This window comes from Pipistrellus hanaki, assembly GCF_964339955.1.
Source record: "Pipistrellus hanaki genome assembly, chromosome: 11".
Taxonomy (NCBI): domain Eukaryota; kingdom Metazoa; phylum Chordata; class Mammalia; order Chiroptera; family Vespertilionidae; genus Pipistrellus; species Pipistrellus hanaki.
In genome coordinates, this window is record NC_140513.1 from 38,832,746 (window position 1) to 38,860,573 (window position 27,828).

Here is a 27,828-nt window from a genome sequence, read left to right on the forward strand (position 1 = left end):
AGAATTTAGAGAGGAAAATACACGTTTACAAACTACAAACACTGTTATAGTCTTTGAATTCTCCTACTCCTCCCAGTTGGTTTGTGTGGATTTGAAATGTTTATTTATAAAGATTAACTTGGGAGGAAAACAGACCTCATATTTATGTGGTGTAATATGTATTTTACTGGTAAATTATTCATTGTAGTTAGGAATGATTCATATTAATTTGGGATAATTTATTCTGCCAGAATTTTAATTAGGACAACCACATGCTGGCAAAACAGCATAAGTTGGTGTTAATAATAAAATGTATAATATGCATCCCCAAACAGTAAGAAAACCTGTTGGAGAAAATACAAGGGAAAAAAAAAATCCCAATGTAGGAATTATTAGTTGTGATGTTAGGAGTGGGAGGGAGAGGTAACCTCACAATGCAGTCCATGCTCCTCACCTGAGAACCGCCTATCATCACGGAAGATTAACAATGGAGTCCCAGAGGCGTCCTTTGCAACTCCCAGTCCCCATCGCCTGTAATCTGTAACCATCACACCTATTCTTACTCCTTTTGCCCACTTCCCCATGTAATCCTTGTCCTTCTACCGAATATAAACAGCTTATGGGGAGTGCAGGGAGACCGAGCAGACGACCTGCTGCTTTCCCTTGTTGCCTTGCAATATTAGAAAATAAAACGCTCATATACAATTCAACCCTGTCTCTGCCTAAGTGGCTCAAGTAGTGACAGGGAGCCCAGACCCATTTGTTGTCCAGTTTCATATATTCTCTGTATGTTTTTAATTTATGACCCTAATGACGGGGTGCCTTTTTATTTCTGTACTTCCCCATGCCTAGCTCATTGACAGAAACATAAATATCTGGGGGGTGAATGAGAGGAAAGGGAGGAAAAGAAGAGAGTTGTCTATGATTTTCCAATTGTTGGGTTTAAAAAGATACTCTAAGTCAACTCAAGAGGAGTTATGTTTGCAAATGAGTGTGAGAAATTCACGTGTATGGAATTTCAGTTTTCTTTTCATTACTTGTATAATTCTGAAATGAGTTGGAAGAGCACAAGGTTTATGTTCCATTTGAACAAAATTAAATGAAAATGAATCAAAGAGGACAAGAAGTAGGGAAGGGAAAGTTTATTTGCGATGATTAATTTATTCAAGTTCCTGGATTGCAATCCTCAAGGAAAGAGACAGATTTTCCTTCTTTTCTGGAATATGCCCAGTATTAACTCTAGGGCTGTCTGAAGATGCCCAGAGCAATGCCAGTTGCAGCGATAGACTGTGGAGAGATCCCTCTGGTATTTGTGCTGGACCTTAAAGAGGCACCAAAGGTGCAATTACTAAGTGATCATATACCCTTGGGAGCAGAATTTGTCCCAGAAAAAAAATTGTGAAGTAGGCAAACTCTCCTGGGTTTTAGTGAATTTTTCCCCCTAAAATTAAGGGGATTGGAATCCCAGAAACCTGAGATGACTTCACTTTTATATGCTATGATGTATGTACCTGTCTTACTATGATGGTGATGATATTCTTGGTTGACCAGCACCATGTCTCTATACTTCCTTTTTCCCTGTATCTTCCTCTACGACTTCAAAAGCAAAATCAAAATAAACTGCACTAGCCTTCAGACTGGGACGATTCATTTGAGATCCTTCCTTTAGAGAGCAAGAACCTGGTGTTCTTTTCCCAAACGTAACAAAGGCTAACAGCCAGTGGGAGTCATGGTTGGATCTCACTGGATCTGCATCACATAGAAACACATAGAAGCAGGTACCTCTCACACCCACTTAGGAAAGTGGATGTATTTTTAATCAATTGTGCTGACAGTAAGTCTTCTGCAAGAGACATTAGGCCTAGATTCTTTTCTTAGCTATCAAGATGGAAAACAACCCCATCATTCATTAAGAGGGAGAGGCAAACTGAGTTAATCAGACTCTGAGACCCATACTAATTGTTGATCAAGTAATGCCACAATATTTTCAATAGCTAAGGATCTCTGGCTGGTTACAGTTAAGCATCTGTTTAACATAGTTAATATTTCACCAAACCAAAGAGTTCAGTTATTGTTAAGCTCAAAGAGCCAGAAATCAGGAGATCTATGATTGAGTTCTGTCACTATCTACCTGATAAGGTAGACAAGCCACTTCCCTGTGTCCCCAGGCTCCACGTATGTAAGGTGAGGGAAGAAAACATGCCCTAACAGTCATGCAGGGGTCTGGGGAAAGAAAATGAACTAAGAATTGTGTCTTGTTGTTTTTTAAAGTCACATAAACAAGGGATATTGTCTCCATTTATTTGAAGGTGGGTTACCACTTCAACAACAACAAAAAAAAACTTATTTAGAATAAACTGCATTGGGGAAGGAAAGGAATTTGGAGGTATCACAAAAGCAATGATGGGGTGTTTCAATGTCAGAATAGCCAAACAATATGAAGAGTGTGCTTTAAAACAGAACTTTGTTAGCTTGGCATTTTTAAGATTTATTAGTCATAGTTTATGTATTGGATGGAGGGACTACTACAAAATTCTTTCTAAAAGTATATTGCATACCAACACTGAAAAAAAAAAAAGAATTGCTACTTTCTCGTTTGTGTTGATAGACTCACACTGCACTTATTCATCACCCATTCCCTTCCAAACATTTCTCAATTTTGCCACGAACAGCACAAAAATTCAAAGGATGTGCCTAGTTTCCCTTACAGCCCTTCAGCCTTTACAAGCTTGGAGCGCTAGCTTTCGGAACGCCCTTCTGATTGGCTGAGCCCATGTCAGTGACATCAACCAACTTACTTTTCATTGGGAGGCCGGTTGCTGGGACTGTAGCGTTTGCAGGAAGTCACTTAACTGTTTGCGAGCTGGAAAAGCCGCACCAGAAGTTCTCTTTTTGCCAAAAGAAGGGGCGTAACCGACTAGGGGAACCTAGGGGAAACGGGAGGGTCCCACTGCTTCGCGCAAGCTGGGACGGAGCCAGGAGGCCTGGGGCCGGCTACCGGACCTCCAGGCACACCCCTCCTCACCCCCCAAGATGAGTGCCAGCTCCTTTCCAGCCCCCGGAGCTGTTACCCTTTTAAATGCCAGCCTTCGTGGCTGCAGGGGTAGCACGAGGCATCGAAACAGAACGGTCGGATTGGCCGCACGAACTCAGCTCTTAGACGTACATACCTCTCCCCCCCCCCCCCCCCCAGGCCCTGCTGACTGGCAGGGGGAGAAAGTAAACAGAGTTGAATCACCCTCCCCAACTGGCCAATTGCAGGGGGTTTGGATTGTGACGTGATGGGATTCTGCGAAACAGTTACTGAGCAAGAGAATGCCGACACGGCGCGGAGCGGCCAGAGCAGGGGCTCAGAGACCAGTCGGGGGACCTGGGGAGGGGGAACGTGTGTTTTAGACGTGGCGCTGGGTCCGACCCTCGCCACCCGCGTCGGAGTGATCGGGCGAAAGAACGTCCTGGGTCTTGGACTCCAGGGAGAGGCGGCGGAGGAGGGCGTGTACCTCTCCCTTGCAGTTTCCTCTCCCGGCGCCTCGGGGGCGTATTCGCTCGGACAAACTTGCGGCCGCCACGTGTGGCACCTCTCCAAGCGAGCCGGCGGCTCGGCGGCGCGGTGGGCGCGCCCGTCGGGGGGGATCGCGCGCGGGCGCAGGAGCAGCCCCAGCGCGGCGGGCGGGCAGCCGGAGGCGGCGGCGGCGGCGCGGCGGAGCTCGCTCGCTCGCTCGGGGCCGCGGCGGCTGCGTGCGGAGGCGCTGCCGGTTACGTAAAGATGAGGGGCTGAGGTCGCCCAGGCGCTCCTGCGAGTCGGAAGCGCCCTGCGCCCCCGCCCCCTTGGCCGCCGCGCCGCGATCGTCGTCGTCCGAGGCCGGGCCAGGGCAGGGCGAGCCGAACCTCCGCAGCCACCGCCAAGTTTGACCGCGCCGCCGCCGGGGCCGATCGCTGTCGCCCGCACCATGTCCTCGGCCGCCTACATGGACTTCGTGGCCGCCCAGTGTCTGGTTTCCATCTCGAACCGCGCTGCGGTGCCGGCGGAGCACCGGGGCGCTCCCGCCGCCGCCGCCGCCGCCGAGCGCCTGCGCCTCCCCGAGCGCGAGGTGGTGGCCAAGGAGCACGGCGACCCGGGGGACACCTGGAAGGACTACTGCACCCTGGTCACCATCGCCAAGAGCTTGTTGGACCTGAACAAGTACCGGCCCATCCAGACCCCCTCGGTGTGCAGCGACAGCCTGGAGAGTCCCGATGATGAGGACATGGGATCCGACAGCGACGTGACCACCGAATCTGGGTCGAGTCCTTCCCACAGCCCCGAGGAGGAGAGACAGGATCCTGGCGGCGCGCCCAGCCCGCTCTCCCTCCTCCACGCCGGAGTGGCCGCGAAGGGGAAACACGCCTCCGAAAAGAGGCACAAGTGCCCCTACAGCGGCTGTGGGAAAGTCTATGGGAAATCCTCCCACCTCAAAGCCCATTACAGAGTGCATACAGGTTAGCGAGCGGCGTCCCCCCTCTCCCCTCTCTCTCCCGCCCGCCTCCGGGGTGGCTTCCCCTTTGGCCTGATGGCCCTCCCCGGGGGAGCGGGGGCGATCAGGACACCACACTGAGCCTAAAAGGGTGCAAACGTGTTGGAGGAGATGCTGTTGGGCTGTTTTAAATAGTTGAGCAGTCTCCCTAATCGTGCCTAGCCTCGGGGAGCCTTCCCCGGGCGGACCCAGTGCGTGCGGGGTGCTCGCCCCTGCGCCCGGCTTCGCGGGAAGTGGTGCTGCCCCGCCCCCGGGGCTCCCACACCCGGCGATGTTGGTGGGGGCCACCCTCCTTGGGCAGAGGCTGGCAGGGGTGGGGGTGCGGGTGGAGGTGGAGGTGGGGGCGAGCCAAATGGCGTTACCTTTTATTTGATTCTCTGGTGGTGGTGGTGGTGGGATTGCAGGGAAGTGGCCCCAAACCTGGGACCGAAGCGGCACTCGTTAACGTGGATGGAACCTTTTAGGGGATGACTAAGGGCTCATTGAGCTGTGTGTGTGTGCCCGCTACTTTTCAGGGATGGCCAAGGTGGTTTTAGATTTGGCCCTAGAGTCCCCGGAGAGGTTTAAAATGACACTGCTGCTTCGGGGCGGCAGAGGAGTTTGATCTAGTAATGGGTTGGTGGGTTAACTTCGTGACTGGTGAGCTGCTTGAATGAGGGAGGTTTCAGAGCTGATTTCCTCCCTCCGCCCTCCCCACCCCCTTTTTTCCACAGGATTTAGGTTCCCCCTCCACCCCGAACACAGCAGTCAGGGAGGAGGGGGAGGAGGTGTGGTCCTTGCTGGAGGTCATGGCTGGGCAATGGCTGTTGAGACGTTCTGGAGGCCCCAAGGAACGGTCTCTTGGAGGGAGAGCCAAGGGCAGGGCCAGGCGGACGAATGCGGCTACAAAAACATGTTTGCGGGGTGAAGGGAGCTTTGGAGGCGGGGTCAGCCGGTGCTGTCGGGTCTGTGGATCGTGCTGAGGAAGTTGGGGAGCGCGGACACCGGGGCATGCCGCCTCACCGTCTGTAGTGAGGTGGCTTCGCAGCTGCTCTCCTGAGAAGGAAGCCCAGGGCTCGGTTTTCCCAGCGAGCGCCTTTCCCCCTTGTCCTAGGACACCCCTTTTAGGAGATGGTCATGTTGGTGTTATTTTGGATCACTTTTGTGTTAAGGCCCCCCAAGACCTGTGGTTTTTAAAATAATAATTGGTTGATTTTGTTTTTTGTTTTGCTTTTGAAAGGAAAGGCTGCATGTCTGCATCTGTTTCCTTTGGAAAATGGTTCTTGTGGAGGTGGCTGCTGGCACAGGAGTCAAACGGTTCCCTTCGTGGTTAATGCAAAATCGGGTTCTGTTGGGGGCTGCCGTAAAACATCGCATTTTAAAGTTCATGTGTGTGTGTGTGTGTGTGTGTGTGTGTGTGTGTGTCTGTTAACAGACATGTGCTTGGGTTGGGGGATGTGACCTTTCCTGTGGCTTGCCAGGGGTGAACATGGGGTGTATGCACGGAGGGTGTTGCCAACAGCTGTGAGGCGGGCCCGGCTGTGTCAGCCATGTTCCCGGAGTGGGTTGTTCACATGCACACCCACTGCCACCTTGAGCAAAGGCACGTTCTCCTTCAGGGAGCGGCCCGCCGGGCAGCCGGGAGGCCTGCAGGGCTTCTGGGGGAGCTGACCTGAGTCTACCTGACACAGGAGAAAAAAAAGACCCCCCAACATTCCGGACCACTGGGCTGGGTGACTTTTCCCAGGCATTTCTAGAAATGGCTGCTCATGGGTGCGTGCATGCGTGGTGCTCTTTACTTCTCCATACGGCGAGTCAGCTCAGCTGTTTCAGGAGAACCTTTCACACAGTCAGGAGTGGGAAACGAAGTGAAATGTTAGTCCTGTTTTAAATACTACAGTCAGGCTTTTGAAGCTAGCGATATGGCGATGCCAGGTGTCTTGTTTATGCTCTGGGGCTCTGTAATACCAGGACGTGGTAGAATACAGCCTCGGCGTCTAAATATTGTCAGAGGGGACCCATGCTTGGGGAAAGGAAAAAAAAAAAAAGGCTACTTTTAAATAAGAGACCTGTAAGGTTTCCTGCATTCCCAAGTTTCAGGTGCGGCTTGCTGTTTGGTTGTCATTGGGGTGGGGTACGGTGCTCACTGACGTTCCTCCGACTGGAACCACTGGCAGATCCAGAAGGTGGATGGGAGATACGGTTGGAATGCCTGCATTCTGTGAAGATTGTAAGAGCTAAAATTCCAGCCACACCCCCTGCTCCGGGTGGCCCGGCCACAATCCTTTAGGCTGCTAGCTCACTTCCTATAGAGCCGCCTCCTGCTTGCTGCCAATTTCATAGAACCGGGGGCCTAGAAGTTGAGCCATTTAGATCAAATTGCCTTTAATTCAGTACAGCTATAGGATCCTAGGAGAAAAGATGCTTCCGAGGCAGGCTGAGCTGCGCTCTGATCTGTCCTGTGGCTTCCCAGTTGTGAGACCTTAAGCGAGTTACCGGATTTCGGAGTTTGCAAGGCCTGCAGCTGAATTTGCTTTGCCTATCTGTTTGCCTTGGCCAGCACCTGGTTTAAGAAACTTAATTAGTTACCAGTATCTAAAAATCAGAGGATTTCAGCACAAATCCAGATTTCTGGCTTCTCTGGAAAAATCGAACGATCTGGCAGTACTGGGCCTGAATTCCTGCTTAGCAACAATTGGCTTGAGCTGATCCCTTTGTGGGGCAGTACCCCTTGTTTTTAATCATTTACATCTTCTCTGTTGGCATTTAAGTTTGCAACCTCTGCTTTATTCGAGCCTCAGTTTCTTATTGTACAAAACAGGGCAGTATCCTGTACTAAACGGTTCTTGTGCAAAGATAATATCGATAAAGCACTGAATAGGATTCCACACACTGTAGTCCCTCAAGAAATGCTGGGTCTTCCAGGTTGTGTATAGGGGTCTTCAAAATTAGGAAATAGGATGAAGTTTTTATTTTATTTTTTATTGTTAGCTTACATTTTCCAATACTATGCTCAGTTTGTTTTTCTTCAGCCTCCAGGTCTGCTATCTTCTCTTCTCAGCTGATGTACCTCTAAAGGTTAAACAATAGATCCATGGTTAATCTGGAGGAAAAAAAAAAAAAGTACAACAAATACACTCCTTTTCCAGACATTTTAGGCACTTTGTAATGTTTCATATGAACAATTAGACACGTTGGAGCACTTTGCCTGAAGACATCTCGAGCACATTATCTGAAAGTGCAACCAGTGTTTAGTTGATCCTTTAGTTGGCACCCCACCTCAGATTCACACCCGGGTCACTGCCCTCCTTCACACTCTCCCCACCCCATACACGCACTTCCCATCCTCTCAGCACACACCCCAAACCAGCTTCCACAGACATCCGCTCAAACCCACTTACCCCATACCTACTCCTTGTACCTGTATTCCTTTACCCTCACAAGAGCACTTAGAAAATGTTTACCCCATCTTGGCCGAGTGGCTCAGTTCTTTGGAGTGTCATTCCACACACCAAAGTTGGTGGTTTGATTCCTGGTCAGGGCAAATGCCCAAGTTTTGGGTTTGATCCCTGATTGGTGTGTTTATGGGAGGCAACTGATCCATGTTTCTCTCTCACATCAATATTGCTCTCTCATTCCTCTCTCTCTAAAATAATAATAAAAAAAAACAACAACAACACACAAACAAACCCCATCCAGCCCTGGACAGTGTGTCCAGTGGTTAGTGTGTAGCAGGCACACTGAAAGGCCATAGATTTGATTTCTGGTCAAAGGCAGTACCTGGGTTGCAGGCCAATCCCCAGCCTGGCTGGGGCAGCCATCAATGCCTCTCACATTGATTATTTCACCATCTCTCGCGGTCTCTTTCTTCCTCTCCCTCCCTTCCAGTCTTTAAAAATCAATGCGAAAATATCCTCAGGTGAGGATTAACAAAACAACACAAAAACATATCCTCAGGTGAGGATTTTAAGAAAACGTTATCCCATTTCCTGGCATTGCAGTCACCCTGTACGGAGAATATACGTCTGTTGGGGGTGGGGAGTATCTCTGGGGAAAATACAAATTCCAGGTCAAAAGTCATCGGCACTGCCGGATGTGGAGTCTCCCTAGGCTGACATCTCAATGAAAGGAACCTTAGGCCTTATTTCCATGCCAGCTGCAATTTTACTCTCTTTAGTGGGACTTAAGTCATCTGTTCTCTATTGGCGACCACAGGTTAAGCTTGATAACACTGTTTACAGGATCCTGAAAATTGGAAAGCCCCAAACCCCAGCCATCACACGCCAGTTCTGCAGAAAAAAAAAAATTTTAACTTTTTTTTTTAAGTAGGGCAGAAGGAAGTTTATGTGCAACAAGGAGAGATGAGCTGTAAACACCCCAAGAGTGGCTGCTTCTGTTTCTTCGTAACGCTGTTTGAACATTTCCCTGCAATATTTAGACTATCTAAATATCTGGCTGAAGGGACCTGAGTTACCTGCCAATATGGGAAATAGATTTCCTGGCCTCTCTGGCTGGGATGTTCCCTCCCTGAGACTAAAGTTTTTAGATTTGTTTCTGTATGCCAGGCTTGCTCTATACCTCTTGTACTCTTTTCCCTTAATTACTGCTAAAACCTTTATAGCGTCAATGGTTTGGTTCAGAAGAATCCAGTGCCATCAACGGTGTGAGAAGGACCCACTTAACACTGCCCAGGAGGCAGGGCTTCAGGGACAGGGCAAGGCCTTACGGTAGCCACAGCCCTAGGCTGGGAGCCTGATCTCTGCAGTGGGCTACAGGCAGCCTGGGAACTAGCCCCTGCCCAGGCTTGACCACCTTCTCTTCTCATGAGACATTCTCCCTGTCCCATCCCTCTTTTCAGAGGACTTCCTCAAGTGACCTGGAAAGATATTTCATAGCCTGACATACTTCATCCAAGATAGATTTACAATTAAGCCTGGGTGGGGCTTATACAGATAGGTTTTTGTTTGTTTGTTTGTTTGTTAATACTCACCCGAGGATATTTTTTCAATGATTTTTAGAGAGATTGGAAGGTAGGGGGAGAGACAGACTGGGAGAGAAACATCGATGTGAGAGAGATGCAATAATTGGTTGTTTCCCTCACCTGCCCTGACCAGGGCTGGGGATTGAGCCTGCCTCTGAGGTCAGTGGCTAGAATCCAAACCCAGGACCCTTCAGTCTGTGGCCCGACGCTCTACTCACTGAGCAAAACTGGCAGGGCTACAGATAGTTTTTCTACCATTTTTTTCTTTTCATTTTCTCTCTTTTGAGGAGACTTTAGACACTTTTCCCCATAATTTTTCTCCCCCCACTACATGTTAGTATATTGTAGAGCCATCAAGATACTGTGCCCCTTTAGAAGGCCACAAACCACTGTCATAGCCGAGACTTTTCACCTGCCAAAGATCTGATTTTTGGTCCCTTAGGGGCAATAACACCCCCCCATCCGACACCACCCCCCCTCCCCCCCCCACACACACACACACAGTCTCATGTATCCATGTAGGAAAAAATAAAAATCTACATTCGAGGAGAGAGCAAAGGGCTGCAGTGGCCTCTAGCTGCCCAGGATGATGGTTTCTAAGAACTGCAAGGATGTCCTAAGGCCGTGGTCAGCAAACTGCGGCTCACGTGCCACATGCGGCTCTTTGGCCCCTTGAGTGTGGCTCTTCCACAAAATACCAAAGCCTGGGCGAGTCTATTTTGAAGAAGTGGTGTTAGAAGAAGTTTAAGTTTAAAAAATTTGGCTCTCAAAAGAAATTTCAATCGTTCATACTGTTGCTATCTGGCTCTGTTGTGTTTGTGGACCACTGCCCCAAGGGGATTGCTCTTGGTTTTCCAACCAGAGGTTAACATTCCTTGATTCCTAGGGAAGATGGCCCAGCCCGCTGTTGGAATCTCACCCAGGGGATGAAGGACTGCTGGGAAGGACAGAGGTGGGAGGGACCGGCTGCTGCTTGGCCTCACTCCCCCTGTCCATCATCTGCCATCAGGCTGCCCGGGAAGAGAAAGTGGGGTTGCCTAGAAAAGCTTCAGCTGCTGGCAGGATTGCTGTTTCACAACAGAAAACACAAGTGGAGTAGAATTGCAGAGAAAAAAACAACATTGTTTTCCTTGATTTTCCTCTTAAATCTTCTGTGAGTGGGGAGAAGAGAGTGGGAAGGGGTGCAAGTGGGGCCCAGATTGGGGAGGGAGGTACCAGAGTAAATATTTTTTTTTTTTAGCAGTTTTTGTTTGTTTGTTTTTAAGATTTTATATATATATTTTGTTGATTTTTTTACAGACAGGAAGGGAGAGAGATAGACAGCCAGAAACGTCGATGAGAGAGAAACATCGACCAGCTGCCTCTTGCACACCCCCCTCCGGGGATGTGCCCGCAACCAATGTACATGCCCTTGACCAGAATCGAACCCGGGACCCCCTCAGTCCGCAGACCGACGCTCTACCACTGAGCCAAACCGGTTTCGGCTGTTTTTTGATGTTTTGACGGTAACATTCCCATTACTTTCAGAGGCAAAGATGCCACCTGAGGGAAATGAATTCTTAAGACTCTGAACATGAGGGTCCGATTTACGTTCCTGTCTCAATTTGTTGACGCTTATCCAGGGAACATCTGTGAGAAATTCCCAGCCTGACCTTCCCAGGGAGAGACACATGATAGGACATACTGGGAAAGTGGCTGGCCATGGGCTTCCTTACGAAGTTCATTGAGGAGCAGAGTGGGTGGATGATTTCCCAGTACTTCCTTTCAGTAGCCCCTAAAAACAACTTGACATGCCCTGGTGAGAGGAGGCTTTCCCACCCACCCATGTAATTTTGAAAGCCTAGTGATCATTAGCATTCTTGATTTAAAACAACAAAACAAAACACACCACAGCATCATCATTTTAATTAGTCTTGACTTCCAAATTTTCCGGGTTCCTCTACCCCCCCTTGGCTGTTCTCAGGCTTGGAGAAAAAGCTTGCAGCATTCCAGGTCTTTGCTGCTTGAATCCTCCCCCACATCCGACCCTCCCACCTTTTCCTAATGTCTCTCCAGCAGGCCCGGCTCCCACTGAAGAGCGTAAATTAGTGCCTAGTAATGGTTGGTACAAAGGCACTTTCTGTTTCTATGCAACACACGAAAGAAGGAGGGGCAAAAAGGCAGAGGAAGAAAAACACCCCACAGACAGTTAAAAAGGAGAAGGGATGGGATCCTGTGCTGTGGGTCTCTGAGCAGTCCTGCCTCTCACCCCTCCCCACATCTGAAGGCACGTTGGTCACAGGCCTGAGCCTGGGGGAGAGCAGCAGTTGTTGGTATCAGAAGAATAGAATCTGGAGGTTGGAATTGACCTTGAGAGGTCATCACATCCATCATCTTGTCTCTAAGAAAGCAGATGCCCACCCTCTCAGATAGATGGGGAATGTTCTGGTTAATCATCATTTCAAGGGCCCTGGATGGTTTGATAGTGCGCCCCCAGGGTTCAGAAGCTGACTCGGCCTTGACCATCTTGTGACTTTGGACATAGCACTGATTAGCCCTGAGCCCCAGTGTCCTCAGCAGCTCAGGGAGGGCCCCAGGCACCCCGAAGGGCGGAGCTAAAGGCCTGAGGCCAGGCCCGTGTGGAGATGGCCCTTGGTAGTGAATTCTTTGCCGCCCTTTGATTTGAGTGCTTTCCCACCAGAGTCTCCTGAGGATTTCAGTTTGTGGTAAACTTTGTTGTTGTTGTTTAATTTAACCTTGGTTTAAATTTCTGCTTTGAATTAACCAAATTAACTGAGTAAAAGTACAGCTGTGGAGGCAGCGCTGGACCTCTGCCCTTGTATTATGAATTATATACTCAGTGAGACCGCCCACAGCCCCGCAGCGCCTGAGAGGCTTCCTCCTCCTCCCTTCCTGGAGCCCTCCTGAAACTTTAATACCTTTCTGGTGCCTCGTGGACCAGAGTAAACATTGGTGTTAGCCAGGCCTCCAGCAGTCCCCTCAGCAAATAACAGGACTCGCATTACTCATAGAGAAGGCCTTCCCCACAGTAGGAGTAAGGTGCATCCATTTGTTATGCGTGGGATATTCCGAGGCATTTGTTCCCATTGGTGCTTGCGGCCCACGTTCAGGAAGGTGTACCCGCAGAATTCCCTTCCAATCTCAGTCTGTGACCTGTGCTGGCTTTTGGAATCCTGAGGTGAGGATGGATTATCTGGAATCTAAAGGTTCCAGAGCTGCAAGAACCCGTTAGCTCTCCATCTAAGCCCAGGGCCTTTAAATGTTTTTCTTTTGTTGTTGTTTTTTTTTTTTTTTTTTTTAATATATTTTATTGATTTTCCACATAGAGGAAGGGAGAGGGACAGAGAGCTAGTAACATCGATGTGAGAGAAATATTGACCAGCTTCCTCCTGGACAATCCCTACCGGGGATGTGCTCACAACCAATGTACTGCCCTTGACCGGAATCAAACCTGGGACCTTTCAGTCCGCAGACCGACGCTCCGTCCACTGAGCCAAACCAGTTTCGGCTGAATGTTTTTCTTTTAATGAAATTGTGAATGATCACAAATTTGAACAGGAAAATGGAATTCATCCCTGATGGACCCCTTTTTAAAAAAGCGAGGGCAGCCTCATATAGTTTGGCTCAGTGGATGGAGCATTGACCAGCGGACTGAAGGGTCCCAGGCTCCATTCTGGTCCAAGGTATGTGGTTGCAAGCTCCATCCCAGGGCACATGTGGGAGGCAACCAATCGATGTGTCTCTTTGACATCGATGTTCCTCCCTCTCTCTCTCTCTCTCTCTCTTTCTCTCTCTCTCTCTCTCCTCCCTACCTTCCACTCTCTCTAAGAATCAATGGAAAGATGAGGATTAATAATAAAAACAAAATTGAGGACATTACTTAAATAGATTAAAATAAAGAGACGGGAGCTTAAGTCATACAAAATTAATGACAAGGATCTGAAATGCAGGCATTAGTAGTATTTGAATTAAACAAACTTTGAGCATTTTTCAGTGTTTGAAAACCACACAGCGAGTCTCCGTGGCTTTGGAAGTGAGCACCTCCTGGAGCAGCTGACTTGAGCCAAAGTGGGAACCAGTGGGGCAGACAGGGGTACAGAGATCCTGCCTGAGAATTATAGACATTTCAGACCTGGAAGAAACCTTACCTGTTCAAAAAGAAAAGGGGGGAAAAGGACTCACATCTCTCCCTTCTGAGATCCAGCTTTGGGGAGAGAGAGGCCGTCAGAAAAGAGTGAAGCCTGTGATGAAGAGACCACGCCCCTTGAAGGAACTTGAGGGAAGGCCCTTATCTGCAGGGAGAGCGGTTAGAACAGTGGTCCCCAGCCTTTCTTTGGCCATGCCCCACCTAAGCATGTCTGAAATCCTGATAATACCCCTCGAGGTATATAATTCTTGTTATTCAAAAAGTGAACTCCTGTTCCTGTGAAAGAAACCTAAAAGGCCATTAACATGGTCTAAACAAGCTTCCAAAGAACCGTGACATCCATGAAAGAGGAAAATAAACGAATGGAAGGACAGTGGAAGTACTGAGGAAGAAATCACCAAGAAATCGTTGAACAAATAATAAGAAGTGATGGGAAGAATAGCAAATAAAGTTTCAAAACATAATAGAGAACTGAAATAGATAAATGTGTCACAGTATATATTTATATACTGAATATGAGGTCCCTAGAACCATAAGAAATGTAAAAAATTCACCGTTAATCATTCTCGAATTGCCCCCCTTAAAAATCAAACGTTGGGAACCACTGGGTTAGAGCATGGGCTTTCCGGTCCCTCCAAGAACCTTGTGTTCAAATCCTGCCAATGCTACTCTAATGATGAAAACTTGTTGAGCCTCAGTTTTCCCATCTGTAAAATGGAGCTCAGTTCATTTTATAATTGGGTTTGTTATAAGACTTAATTCAAATGAGCTATTTAAAGCATTTAGAACAGTGTCCCCATTTACTGAATATTATAATTTAAAAAAAAAAAAAACATGTGTTGCTCAGAAAGCCCTTATTTCTAGAATTTTTGTTTTAAATTCCAGATTAATCCAGCAACAGCTCATTCATTTAAATAATATTTACTTATTGAGTGACTATTACATATAAAGAGCTGTATTAGATATTGACAGGTGGCACTGTGAATGTTGTGAATGAATAATAGTAATAATAACAACAGTAATAATGTAAGCTATTAATATTATAGGAGGCATTAGACTTGGAGTTAGTTCACTTAGCCCAAGGTTACTCTGGAACTTTCCTAGTATGCTTCTGGGTGGCTGGAGTCGGGCATGTATAGTTGTTGGCCTGGACCTCTTGGGTTTCTGTCATGGGAAGAGACCCTGAGTTTTGCATGGCTCTCTTGGATTTGGCTCTAAAGCTACCATTCTTCAGCTCTCTACTCTTGTGTTCTAACTCTGGCTTGTGGTTAGTTCTTATGAACTTTAGAAATATCGGTAGAAATCTTGGACTTGGATCAAACCTGTCCTGTCTTTTCCAATAGTTACCCAGAGTCTACTTCCTTCCCGTTGAAAAAGACCCTAGTTCTGGGCACATAGCTCTCTTAGTCGGGATCCTTGGTTGTAAGCAACAGACTCTAATCTTGGGCTGGCTTAATAAAAAATAGAACTTTATTGGTTCAGATTACCAACACTTCTGGGGTAGCTCTAGTTACAGGTGTCTCTAGATTCAGGGGCTCGGTGTCTGTCTCTCTCTCCCAGGCTCAGCGTTGCTGTTTTTTGCTTTGGCTTCATTCAGGGGCAGGCTGCTGCTGAATGGCAGTGAGATGGCTGACCGCAGTTCCAGACTCCCATCCTCTCAGTTCACAGTTCCTCTTTCCTAACGATCCCAGCAAAGTCCCAGGCTTCACACTCCACACCCGAGTTAGATGTCGTGCCTTCCTCCAAACTCATTTACCGAGGCATGGATGGGTCACATGCAGTGCCTGGGGTTGTGGGGTCGCCTCTGGAGTTGCACCGACGCTGAGTGAGGAAGGTGTGGTTTCTAAAAGGAAGTCTGAGGTGTGTTGTTTATGACCCCAAAGAGGCAATGGATGCCAGACAAAACCAACAGCCGGTCACACTATCTGCCCGCTGGAATTACAAGCAGGAGGTTCCGAAGGGCAGATTTTGACCAAAGGAGAGACAGATTAGTATGACATTTTCTCTCCATATTTCCCTTCCCTTTGAAGAGAAAGGGCTCTGACCTGTCTCTGGAGGTCAGCCTCAAGTTGGACCACCAAGGCTGGGCTGAATCGCCTTCGTAAACACAGAGGATGTCAACATGTATGTTTGTGCTCAGGCTCATCACTTAGACCTACTTCAGTGGGTGTTCTGGGAGCCAGTCCCCGAAGCCTCACCGGGAACAAGTGTGACAGCAGCCGGTGATCAGTAGTGCCATTCACTTGGCCTTCATTCCAGTTGTCTGTCCATTTTATTTTATTTTTTAAATATATTTTATTGATTTTTTTACAGAGAGAGGGATAGAGAGTTAGAAACATCGATGAGAGAGAGTCATCGATCAGCTGCCTCTTGCACGTCCCTTACTGGGGATGTGCCCACAACCAAGGTATGTGCCCTTGACCGGAATCGAACCCGGGACCCTTCAGTCTTCAGGCTGATGCTCTATCCACTGAGCCATACCGGTTTTGGCTGGCCTGTCCATTTTAATGCCCAGAACGGCCGTCCCCCTCTGTGCTAACAGATAAAGGCCACATCTTTATAAAGATGAGCTGTTTGTTTGGCAAAGCCCACAGGGGACTCGGAAGTCTGTTTAGTTGTGCATAATGCCCAACAAAAACACCATCGTACATCATAAGGGGCGCCCATTAGATCTTCCAAAACACATCAGGATGACTGAAATCCCCGCAATGCCGTCATCCCACAGCAGTTGTGTGCCACTGCCGTCTCAACGAAAACAAGCAGCGTGACGACCAGGCAGCTGGCTTTCCCTCTCGCACGCTGCACACCGTGCCCGTGGCCAGCCGCAGAATGCCTGTGTGGTGAGCATTACCCCGCCGAGGCGGGGCTTCCCGGCACGAGAGACACATGGGCTGTGCCCCTCCAACCTGAGTCATGTTTTCTCAGCGTCCTGCGTGCCCAGAATTGTCGAACCCTGCCCAGGAACACCTGCTGCTTGGGGGGAGCGGAGGCCGTCAGGCAGGGGGTGTTGGGTGGAGGCTGGATGCTCAGGCCTGCCGTTCTTTGTGGTCCTGAATGACAGGCGCCAGGCAAGGCTAATGAGTGGCTCACTTCATTAAAGCTTGAAGCACTTTATATATATGTGTGTGTGTGTGTGTGTGTGTGTGTGTTTATTTATATATATATATATATATATATATATATATATATATATATATATATATTATTGATTTTTTTACAGAGAGGAAGAGAGAGGGACAGATAGTTAGAAACATCAATGAGAGAGAATCATCGATCAGCTGCCTCTTGTACACCCCCTACTGGGGATGTGCCCGCAACCCAGGTACATGCCCTTGATCAGAATCGAACCTGGGGCCGACCCTCTATCCACTGAGCCAAACCGGTTTCGACTTGAAACACTTTGACAGTGGCCTCGGCGGCATGCGTGAGGAGGACCTGTAGTGACCACAGCCTTCCTCGGTGCCAGCTGTGTGCAGAGGGGAAGCCCAGAGAGGAAAAGCTAGAAGCTCATGCCGGTGCAGCATCGCTAGTGGCGGAGGGCCGCACCTGGCTGGCAGGCAGAGTGGGCGCTCGTTCACCAGGCACCTGTCTCCCCTCCGGTTCACTCCTCTTGTGCCCGTTGTCCTTTCCCAGCCAAAGGCTCCGGCTTTCAGGAGAGCAGCTGTCCCCAGACTGGAAGCTGTGGACGCTACAAATAATTCTACCCAAGCGCACAAATGGAAAGGTTAACCTTGTGTTCACCGAGGATGCCAAAAGTCTCCGTGGCCCTCGCAAGGCAGCTATGCCTGTTGCATAAGAGCTTCCCGGTCACGAGCCTGGGTGTGCGAGGAGTGAGCTGTCCGTAACCAGACTGAGTTTTCAAGCTCCTTCACCCCCTCCCGTTTCTGCTGTGAATGCAAGAACTTGACCTCGGCAGTTCAGGGTCTCTCTGTCCTCTTTTGGGTGCAGTTTGCAAAATCAGAGTTCTCTCTCCCTCCCCCTTTGCCTTGCTTTTCCCTGGGTGGCAGTCTATTATTTGTTAGGCAAGAGGCTCACTTCTGATTCTGGCATCATGGGAGGGTTGTCCATGTTACACGCCACCCTTCGACAAGGTGGTCTCCCGGGGTGTCACGCACCAGCTGGGGCCTGGCTTCTGGCATGCTGACCTCCCCCCTGAAGCAGTGGCTCCCGGTGTTAGATCCTTGTCCTCTGTGACTCAGTCCTCCTGTGGCCTTTTCCCGAGTGCTTGGTCTTGGACTCAGGCACGCACAAGGACAGACATTTGGCCTGGCCGGCGTGGCTCAGTGGTTGAGTGTTGACCTATAAACCAGGAGGTCATAGTTTGAGTCCCAGTCAGGGCACATGCCCCAGTTGTGGGGCTCTATCCCCAGTGTGGGGTGTGTGTGCAGGAGGCAGCTGGTCAGTGATTCTCTCTCATCATTGATGTTTCTCTCTCTCCCTCTCCCCTCCTCTCTGAAATCAATAAGGGTATATTTAAAAACAAAAACACAGACATTTGGAAGGGTGCAGAGCTGCGAGGCATGCACGGAGACCCTTCTCTCAGCGGGCAACCCAACTCCTCTCACCGGAGTCATTGCGGGGACTTCCTGGAGGGGCTGCCCCGGGCCTGGACAGGCGGTGGGCCTGTGGCAGTGGCCGCTCCTCTGGGGCTGCCCCAGCCTGTTTCTAAAAGGAGAGAGAAGGCCAGCTCCTCTCAAAGACCTGTGCGTCTGTTCTCCTCACACAGCCCCTCTAAGCTCTCGTTCCCTGCAGCCCAGATCTTGGCAGGACATTCTGGCCAATCAAGAAAGCTGCTTTACAGGGTTTTTGTTGTTGTTGTTGTTGTTTAATATATTTTATTGATTTTTTACAGAGAGGAAGGGAGAAAAATAGAGAGCCAGAAACGTTGATGAGAGAGAAAGGTCGACCAGCCGCCTCCTGCACACCCCCCACCGGGGATGTGCCCGCAACCAACGTACATGCCCTTGACCGGAATCGAACCTGGGACCTTTCAGTCCGCAGACCGACGCTCTACCACTGAGCCAAACCGGTTTCGGCTGCTTTACAGTTTTAAAACTCTATTTTTGAAATTTAAAGCTCAACAGTTATTTGTTATAAACTGGCTCTGCCCTCCCCAAGGCCAGGCATCTGGGAAGTCAGAGAATTAGGAAAACATGCCCTAAGAGGCTCTCTCTATGCCTCATTAGGGCCTCTTCTCTTCGTTCACTTCTACTCTTGCTTTGTGCTCAAGCGGAAGGAGGGATTTGACAACCCGTTCCAATCTAGGGGTGTCCTTGGGGACATCACCTGCCCTCCGAGTTGGCTTTGTCTGAAGCAGGACAGGTTTGAATTCGGTGGTCATAAAAAGCACCCAAAACGCAAAGATCCTAAGAATCTATGTTCTCAGGATAGCCTTGCCATCAAACACGTATGTCCGTCCGATCATTGTGTAGTGCCTGGTAGGTTTATTTATTATTTCTCGTTTCCACAAATAACCGGGAAGAAGCATCATCGTCTGGGATGGCAGGAAGATGGGGGGCATGGGAATCAGCTGATCGGGGCCTGGCTGTGGGGAAGTCACTTCACCTCTTTGCTGGTTCTGAGGTGCTGAGGTGGGGGCCGTGTAACCGAGACACCAAGACATACCTCTGGCTGGGCTGAGAGCCCAAAGAGCCAAGAACCCATTGTCTGCCAACTTTCTCTGAGGTCCCAGCCCAGCAGCTGCCTCACGGATCCGGTGAGGTTGGGGCCTGCTAGCACTGCTCGGACAGGCTGGCTTCCTGGACAGCGTGCTCCAGCGAGGAAGTGCCCGGTGCCAGGTTACACACACACACACCCACTTCCCGGTGCAGAACCTAACGTATGGGCCAGCTGCCTTCCTCAGATAAACACGGGCCCGGGAGGAAAAATCACACATCCAAACTCTATAGTGACTCTGTTGTATCAACACCTACCGTAGAAAGGGAAGCCAGGTCACAGGAGGGGAGCGGGGGGTGGGGGGGGTGGGGGAGGCAGGAGCAAATGGGAATACGATGGGGTGGCATTCAGACAGGATTCCTCTTCCAAAGCTTACCAAGTGTTTTCATTTTTCCAGAACATCTACATGTGTAGGTGGTGATATTCTGGGCAGACAGGAAGGCTTTGATTTCTCAGTATTTTTAGTCCAGCGGGAATGGGAGTGATTTGTGTAGGGAAATGTAGGATTGCCGGTACCCATAGATGGCCTACATACCTCCTCTTGTCGAGGGTGTGGGTGCACCTGCACTTGAGAGTAATGGAATTGAAACGTAAAGCAAAGGCTCACATTTGGTACCTGCAAGTCCACGTCGCTTTGCTGTAGGTAACGAGGACAGAAGATGATGGACAAGGGGCACCGAAGGCCAGGGGTCAGGGCAGTGTGTGTGTGTGTGTGTGTGTGTGTACATGTCTCCCCAGCCTCATCCGTGAGGAATGCTGTGTTGGTTTTGGCTTTCTGCGTCCGCACTTGTCCCCAGCTTCCTAATGGGAACACTCCTTGGTGGGGCAGCCCTTCTGCTCCTGTCTGTGTGGCTCCCGGGTCTGAAGGGAGATTCCTGTCTGTTTTACAGGCCATCTTCCTTTCACATATAGAAAAAGGAGCAGAGGGGGAGGTGGAGGAGGAGTGAGAAGACAGATGTATCTTGCTCTGAAAGTTTCTCACTTTCTAACAATTTATTTGAGAAAGACACAGAATGACGTCTCTCTTTGGTCTTTAAATATATACTCTCTCTTTATTTATTAAATTATTACATATGTGTCCTTACCACCCCCCCCTATTGCCCCCTCCCACCCCCCACTCATGCCCTCACCCCCCTGGCGTCTGGGTCCATTAAGTAGGCTTATATGCAGGCATGCAAGTCCTTTGGTTGATCCTTTCTTTGGTCTTGAACACTGGAGTGTCCCAGTAATTCCTCAATAGAAAGCAAATCCTTTCCATTCCCCACGATTACATAAGCCATTCTTGGGAAAATTTAAACCCGGCACACACGCCATTGTTTCCTATAAGACTTTTTTCCTGACGTTTTCTCATTCTAGATTTGTACTTACTGTTTTTAAAAAAAAATTAGAAAATATAGGGGGAAATTACAGAAAGAAGTCACTCTTTGTCCCCTGACCTGTAGATAACCACTGTTCACATTCTGTATATCTGTTCCCAGGATTTTCTCTCTCCATACATGTCCACATACTACTATGTACTCTGTAGATTGTACTCTTTTCACTTAGCAATGTACTGCTAACATCTTTCCATTTCATTGTCACCACCTAGTACTTTTTTAACAGGTACATACTATTCCACTATTTGGTTACACTTATATCTAGTTCTTTATTGTTACATATTTATTATATATATATATATATATATATATATATATATATATATATATATATATATATATATTTTTTTTTTACAGAGAGGAAGGGCAAGGGATAGAGAGTTAGAAACATTAATGAGAGAGAAACATCGACCAGCTGCCTCCTGCACAACCCTTACTGGGGATGGAGCCTGCAATCAAGGTACAGGTCCTTCACTGGAATCGAACCCGGGACCCTTCAGTCCGGGAGCCGACGCTCTATCCACTGAGCCAAACCGGTTAGGGCTATTGTTACACATTTGAATTATCAAAGCTAATCTTTTATGAACAATGTTGATATCCCTATATATTTTTGTGTTCCCATCTAATTATTACCAAAAACAATTCCTAGACAAATATATCGCCATCTGGTCCTGGATCAATTATAAGACCCATCTGTGCAATAGAGGACCAATTTCCTCATACCTCCACCAGTGAAAGGTATATGAACATACTGTAACATTTTCACCAGCCTGATAAACATTTCATTGGTGTTTTAATTAGTATACTTTGATTACTTATGAGATTGAATGTATTTTTATATATTTATTAGCCATTAGTGTATAACTTATTTGCATCCATGCTAAATTTTATTAAATTGGGCTACTCATTTTGATGTGTAAGTGTCCTTTTTATATTATAGATTTTAACCTTTTTTATGTGTTGCAGTTTCCTTTATTAGTTCACTCTTTTGGTCCTGAAATTTCTTTGAAACAAGTTTTTTATGTATTTCAAAATTATCCATTTAAGTAGGATTTTGCCTTTGGTTTCAAGTTTAGAAAGTCTCCCCATTCCAAGATTCTAAAAATGTGCATCTATATTTCCTTTTACCCTTATAGTTTAATTCTTTTTACATTCACATCCATTGGGAATTTATTTAAAAGTAGAAGGTAGGGATCCAGATCTAATTTTTAAAATATATTTTATTGATATTTTACAGAAAGGAAGGGAGAGGGATAGAGAATTAAAAACATTGATGAGAGAGAAACATCGATCAGCTACCTCCTGCACACCCCCTTCTGGGGATGTGCCTGCAACCAAGGTACATGCCCTTGAGTGGAATCGAACCTGGGACCCTTCAGTCCACAGGCCAATGCTCTATCCATTGAGCCAAACCAGTTAGGGCTAATTTCTTTAAAAATATGTTTTTATTGATTTTTTTACAGAGAAGAAGGGAGAGGGATAGAGAGTTAGAAACATCTAAGAGAGAGAAATTTCGATTAGCTGCCTCCTGAACACCCCCTACTGGGGATGTGCCCACAACCAAGGTACATGGCTTTGACTGGAATTGAACCTGGGACCTTTCAGTCCACAGGCCCACACTCTATCCACTGAGCCAAACCAGTTAAGACCAGATGTAATTTTTTAAGACCTGATGTCTATGCTATTTATCAAATTAAACATCCTTTTATTCATGGAGTTGCAGTATCTCAACCCTGTAGAGCCTGAGTTTATTTTCAGACTCGAGTCTGCTCCACTGAGTTGCCTCTTCCTGTGCTAGCATCACACCATCTTAATTATTGCAGCTTTAATCATACATTTTAATAACTGGTGTTGCAAGTGCTCACTTATTATTATTCTAATGCAAAAGTTCCTTGGCAAGTTGAGCATACTTATTCTTGCAAATGAACTTTAGAGTAATTTTGTCAAGTTCAAGAACAAAGGATTTCTATGGGGTGTGTTAATTTCATAGATGAATTTGTACAAAATTGCCATATTCTCACCGTTGAGTCTTAGCAGCCAAGAGCAGGGAAATGTTCCGTTCGTTTGCTTTCTTTTAAATTAGAATTTTTGTTGTTAAGCTTATACTGACTAGCTTTGGTTAGCACAGTGTTCGGCAAACTCATTAGTCAACAGAGCCAAATATCAACAGTACAACGATTGAAATTTCTTTTGAGAGCCTAATTTTTTTAAACTTAAACTTCTTCTAATGCCACTTCTTCAAAAGAGACTTGCCCAGGCCATGGTATTTTGTGGAAGAGCCACACTCAAGGGGCCAAAGAGCCACAGTTTGCTGACCATGGGGTTAGCATATAAGAAAACCATTGCTCTTTTGTATCCTTATTCCTATGAATGCATTTTTAATTTACATTAATTTTTCAGTTATTTATCTTGGGCTTTCCAAATAGAAAGTTATATCGACTGAACAATGCCTATTTCACTTCCTGCTTTCACAATTTGCTTCTTATTCTGTTTACTAGTTGCACTCACTACATTTTCTCAACATTAAATGGCAGTGATGGGGGCAGATGTCCACCCATGCTTTGAGCTTGACTTTATTTTACAATTGACCTTGCTGGGGAAAGGTTTCAGGTCTGTGTTTTTTGTTTGTTTGTTTGTTTGTGTGTGTTTTTTTAAAGCCTGTTAAGGAACTATTTCTCTATTTCCAACAAGTTAAATACTATTTTGTATTTGTTAAGGCAAGATGTGTGGGTGGGTGGATGCGGGTGTGTTAGCCTGTTAAAATGGGGAATAACATCAATATGATTTCTTAATATTGGATTATCCTTTTATCTCTGGATTCCTACTTGTTTGTTTGTTTTTTTGTGTGTGTTTTGTTTGTTTGTTTGTTTTTGCAATAAAAAATACTGCTCTTTTTCAAGAGGCAGCCTTGGCTTTGTACATCTGTGAGAAGCTATCATCCTTAATTGGCATTTTTAGAGTTCTGTTCTGCAAAGGAGGTCTAGTTCCCTTAGATTCGTTTTACTGGGTTACTTTTGCTAGAGGCAATGGAAACTTCAGAATTTTGTATCTTTAAATTTTTTGATTTATTGGTTTGGAGAGGAGAGAGAGAGAGAGAGAGAGAGAGAGAGAGAGAGAGAGAGAGAGAGAGAGAGAGAGAGAAGAAAGGAAGACGCATCACTGAGTTGTTTCACTTCCTGATGCACACATTGGTTGATTCTTATATGTGCCATGACTGGGGATCAAATCCGCAGCCTTGGCCCATCGGGATGACACTCTAAGCCAGCTGAGCTGCCTGAACAGGCCTAGAGTTTGTGTGTTTAATCTTCTTGCCTCTGTTAAGGTCAGCCCATTGTCGGCACCTTCTGTGGAGTTGTGAAAGGAAAGGGGGAGAAGAACCAGGTGGGAAAGGAGGGGTATGGAGAGCATAGGCCTCTGTGACCCCAGGCCAGGGCCTCAGTGGCAGGTGTATCCAGGGAGTGATCCCTCCACTTTTGCTCGTTCCCCCTTTCCATGGAGGACTCAACACTGTCCGTTTCTAGACTTGGCTGAGAAGAACAAGCTTCACGTGGCGTAGGCATACTCATCCCCTGGTGGAGTGCAGGCTCCTCCTGGAAAGCAGGGAGCCCTCATTCGGACTCACGAGGCAGGCACACCGCAGCCGGCAGGCTCCACTCCACATCTCCAGAACCCACTGGAGGCCCCGGAGACTTCCGGAGGCCTGGCCTGTCTCTGCCGAGAGAGCCTTTTACTCGCTTGCTGCAGCGTTCGGGAGCGGTTTCAGTAAGGTTTATTTTATGCTCTGAGCCGAGTCTGTCAGGGAGAGGTGCTTAGCTCGTTGCCGAAAGGGGAGGGGAGTGCGGTATAAATAATGAACGTGTGGAGAAGCTTGGGCTGTTAACAGCGCTGCTCCAGTAATGCAGAGCTTGATCGTGTCACTGCCGCTGGGTGTGTTTTCCTGCGAAGGCCATAAATAAAGCACTGGTACGTGTCTGTTCCTCTCCCTTCCTCCCGGGAGGATGGTGACGCCCTCGTCAATGCCAGGGACAAGCTTAAATAGTCTTCAATTGATAGTTGATCCCCGGGTAGGATTTGTTTGGCATGAAGAAGGCGGTCCATTCTTTTGGGGGCCTTAGCACTGTGATGAGAGAAAGTACCGGACTTGGTCTCTCCCTCTAGCTGCAGGATGCAGGGCACCCCATCGTCAGGCCTCCTTCCAACTCTGCACACCATCTCTGGTCCTGTTCCGCCTGAAATTCTGTCCAGACGATACCTTGTTATGTGTCTGTCATTGAGGAGCATGCTGGAGTGTGCCCCACAGTAGGTTGTATGGGAACTCTCTGTGGGGTCCACGTATTGGGCGATGTTAAAAGGGTCCAAATTCTAAGTCCCAGGAAGGATGCAGAGACCCTTGTACAGACCCTGCTTGGCCAGCACAAGGTGTGACAGAGGGTTGAACTGAATGCCTTTCTTAGGGAAAAGCACTTCCCCGTGGGCCATGGATCCCACCGTGACCCATGATCTCCTATGCCTGGCATTTCACCCGGATTTTTTTGTTGTTGTTTTGTTTGTTTGTTTGTTTGTTAAATATATTTTATTGATTTTTCACAGAGAGGAAGGGAGAGGGATACAGAGTTAGAAACATTGATGAGAGAGTCATTGATCAGCTGCCTCTTGCACACCCCCTACTGGGGATATGCCCGCAACCAAGGTACATGCCCTTGACCAGAATCGAACCCGGGACCCTTCAGTCCCCAAGGACGCTCTATCCATTGAGCCAAACCGGTTTCGGCTCACCCGTTTTTTGTTTGTTTGTTTGTTTTGTTTTGTTTTTTTATAGATTTTAAATATACATTTTTTATTGATTTTTCACAGAGAGGAAGAGAGAGGGATAGAGAGTTAGAAACATCGATGAGAGAGAATCATCGATCAGCTGCCTCCTGCATACCCTCTACTGGGGATGTGCCCGCAACCAAGGCACATGCCCTTTACCGGAATCATGGAACCTGGGACCTTTCAGTCCGCAGGCCGACGCTCTGTCCACTGAGCCAAACCGGTTTCGGCTCACCCATTTTTATTGTGTGTCTGGCTCCTGAAGACACTGGATTTACCCCAGGTGCAAGTTCACATCTTCAGATGGAGATCAGGGGTCAGCCACCTTCCTATAAAGGACCCGGCAGTCAATATCCTCTGCTCTGTGAGCCACACGATCTCTGTCGCAACTCCTCAACCTTGCGCTGTCGTGGAGACCCAGCTGTGGTCCCAGTTCAACTTTGTATATGGATGTGACTTGCATGTAACTCTCTCCTGTCACACAATATGATTCTTTTGATTTCTTCTCCGCCCCGCACCCCCGAACCATTTGGTAAAAAGCAAATAGCCCATTCTTAGCTGGTGGACTTGACAAAAGCCAGGCGGCCCGTCGCTTTTGGCCCGTGGGCCGTAGTTTGCTGCCCCTGATGAAGAGTGTTGTTCAAGAGCTTCTGCTGCTTTTCCACAGGATCCAAGGAGAATCGCAGGGAGCCTAGAGCTTTTCCACCAGCAGCTCACTTCCAAAGAGGCGCCTTTCTAAACGCTTGGGAACTGTACACTTGAGTTATCCGAGTTACATGAGCCGAACAAAGGCTGCTGTTGACTGGCTTGCGCTGGCCTCTGTGGGTGGCCCTCTCTTCACTCTGGGGCACTCAGGGGTAAGGATGCCAGGCCAGTGGCAGCATCCGGGTTAGCAGCAGGGAGAGCTACCGCATGGAGACAACTGTGAGGGTCGGGGAATAGATCGTAGCCAGAGGGGCGATGGAAAGTGCATTCAGAGGGAACGGACCCTGATCACAGTTGAAATGCACGTAAACTGGGAGCATCCGTACTTAGTAGTTCTGTGTATGCAGCTGACTCGGGCTCCCGGACAGTTTTCCCCTCGCTGTCACTCCCTCAAAACCACCCTCCCCCAGAGGGTGCGCCTTATTTCTTTTAGGCAGGGTGGGCTTCTGGTCCATTTTTCTCCGCACAGAGACAGTCCATTCCCCTAAATTAACCTCCTCTCATGACTCACCCGGAAGAAGCACGTGCCAGAGAGTAAGCTAAACCACCTTCCCACGGCCCCACGGAAACCGCGGCTGGTGGGCTCTGTCCTAACAAGCACCGAGCAAACGCTGCCCTTTCCTCTCCGCCGCAAAGCAGGCAGAGGGGGCTGCAGTGAGGACAGAGCAGAGAGCGAGTTCTGTTGTTTGTTTTGGTTTTCACAACTTACCACTCTCTGGATTATTCTCCTTTATTTTATATGCATTTTTAACACAGCATGTTTGAAAGCACATTTCTCCCACAGACACATCATTGGGCTTAGAGAGGGCATGGTTGCTGTCTACGTCTGCATTAGTGCAGGAGTCTTGCCCAGGGATCCGGGAACTTCTGAGCAGGCTTTGGTCATGTGAGCAACCTGGAGCATGAACGTACTCCACACACACACACACACACACACACACACACACACACAGTCGAAGCAGTTACTAAATGGCAGCACAGCAGACAACAGTCAGGCATGGCATTGTCTTTGCCCTAGGAAGCTCAACCTTGTGGGTGGTGACAACCTGCATTTCGCCTTTTGCCCGGAGATCTGAACTGGGTGAAAATGCTAGTTAACCCAACGAAAGCATCAAAATGTAGTTTCCAACTCCACGTGGTTGAGTTTTCCAGAGTTCAGTGTGAAGCTCTTTGCTTTTCTGTTTGTTTTGCCCCTACCAGGCCGCTATGCATGCTCAGGCACCGTTAGCCTGAGCGCTCACCCACCTGGGTGGGGCTCAGCAGTCACTGGTTCGCTGTCGCCTTTTGCTGCTGTGGATTTCCAGCCCCGAGCTCAGTGAGGGCTTACACCTAGACCCCCTTATATAGCGAATTGGCCTGTGGTAGTCCCCTTCTCAGTCTCCCTTTCTTTGGTTTTAGTTACCCATGGGCAATAGCGGTCTGACAGTATTAACTAGGATATTCCAGAAATAAAGAATTCGTAAGTCGTAAATTGTGTACATCCTGGGCGGTGTGTTGACTACTCTGCTGTGTGCATCATTCCGTCTTAGATGTGAATCATCTCTTTGTCCAGCATGTCCGTACTGTCTATGCTCCATGCCTGCTCCTCACTTAGTGACCCTCTCAGTTATCAATAGACTGTCCCAGTGTGGCAGTGATGGCATTCAAGTTACCCTTATT

At 48.0% G+C, this 27,828-nt stretch overlaps 1 protein-coding gene across 1 annotated transcript in view; it reads left to right on the forward strand.

Moving 5' to 3' along the window:
- The first annotated feature begins 3,267 nt into the window (after positions 1–3,267).
- Positions 3,268–27,828, forward strand: part of KLF9 (KLF transcription factor 9) — a 30,610-nt gene continuing 6,049 nt past the window's right edge. The window contains exon 1 of the mRNA XM_084899553.1: positions 3,268–4,458. Coding sequence (XP_084755679.1) covers positions 3,930–4,458 — 529 coding nt within the window. The 5' untranslated portion in view covers positions 3,268–3,929. The remainder of the gene's footprint in view (positions 4,459–27,828) is intronic.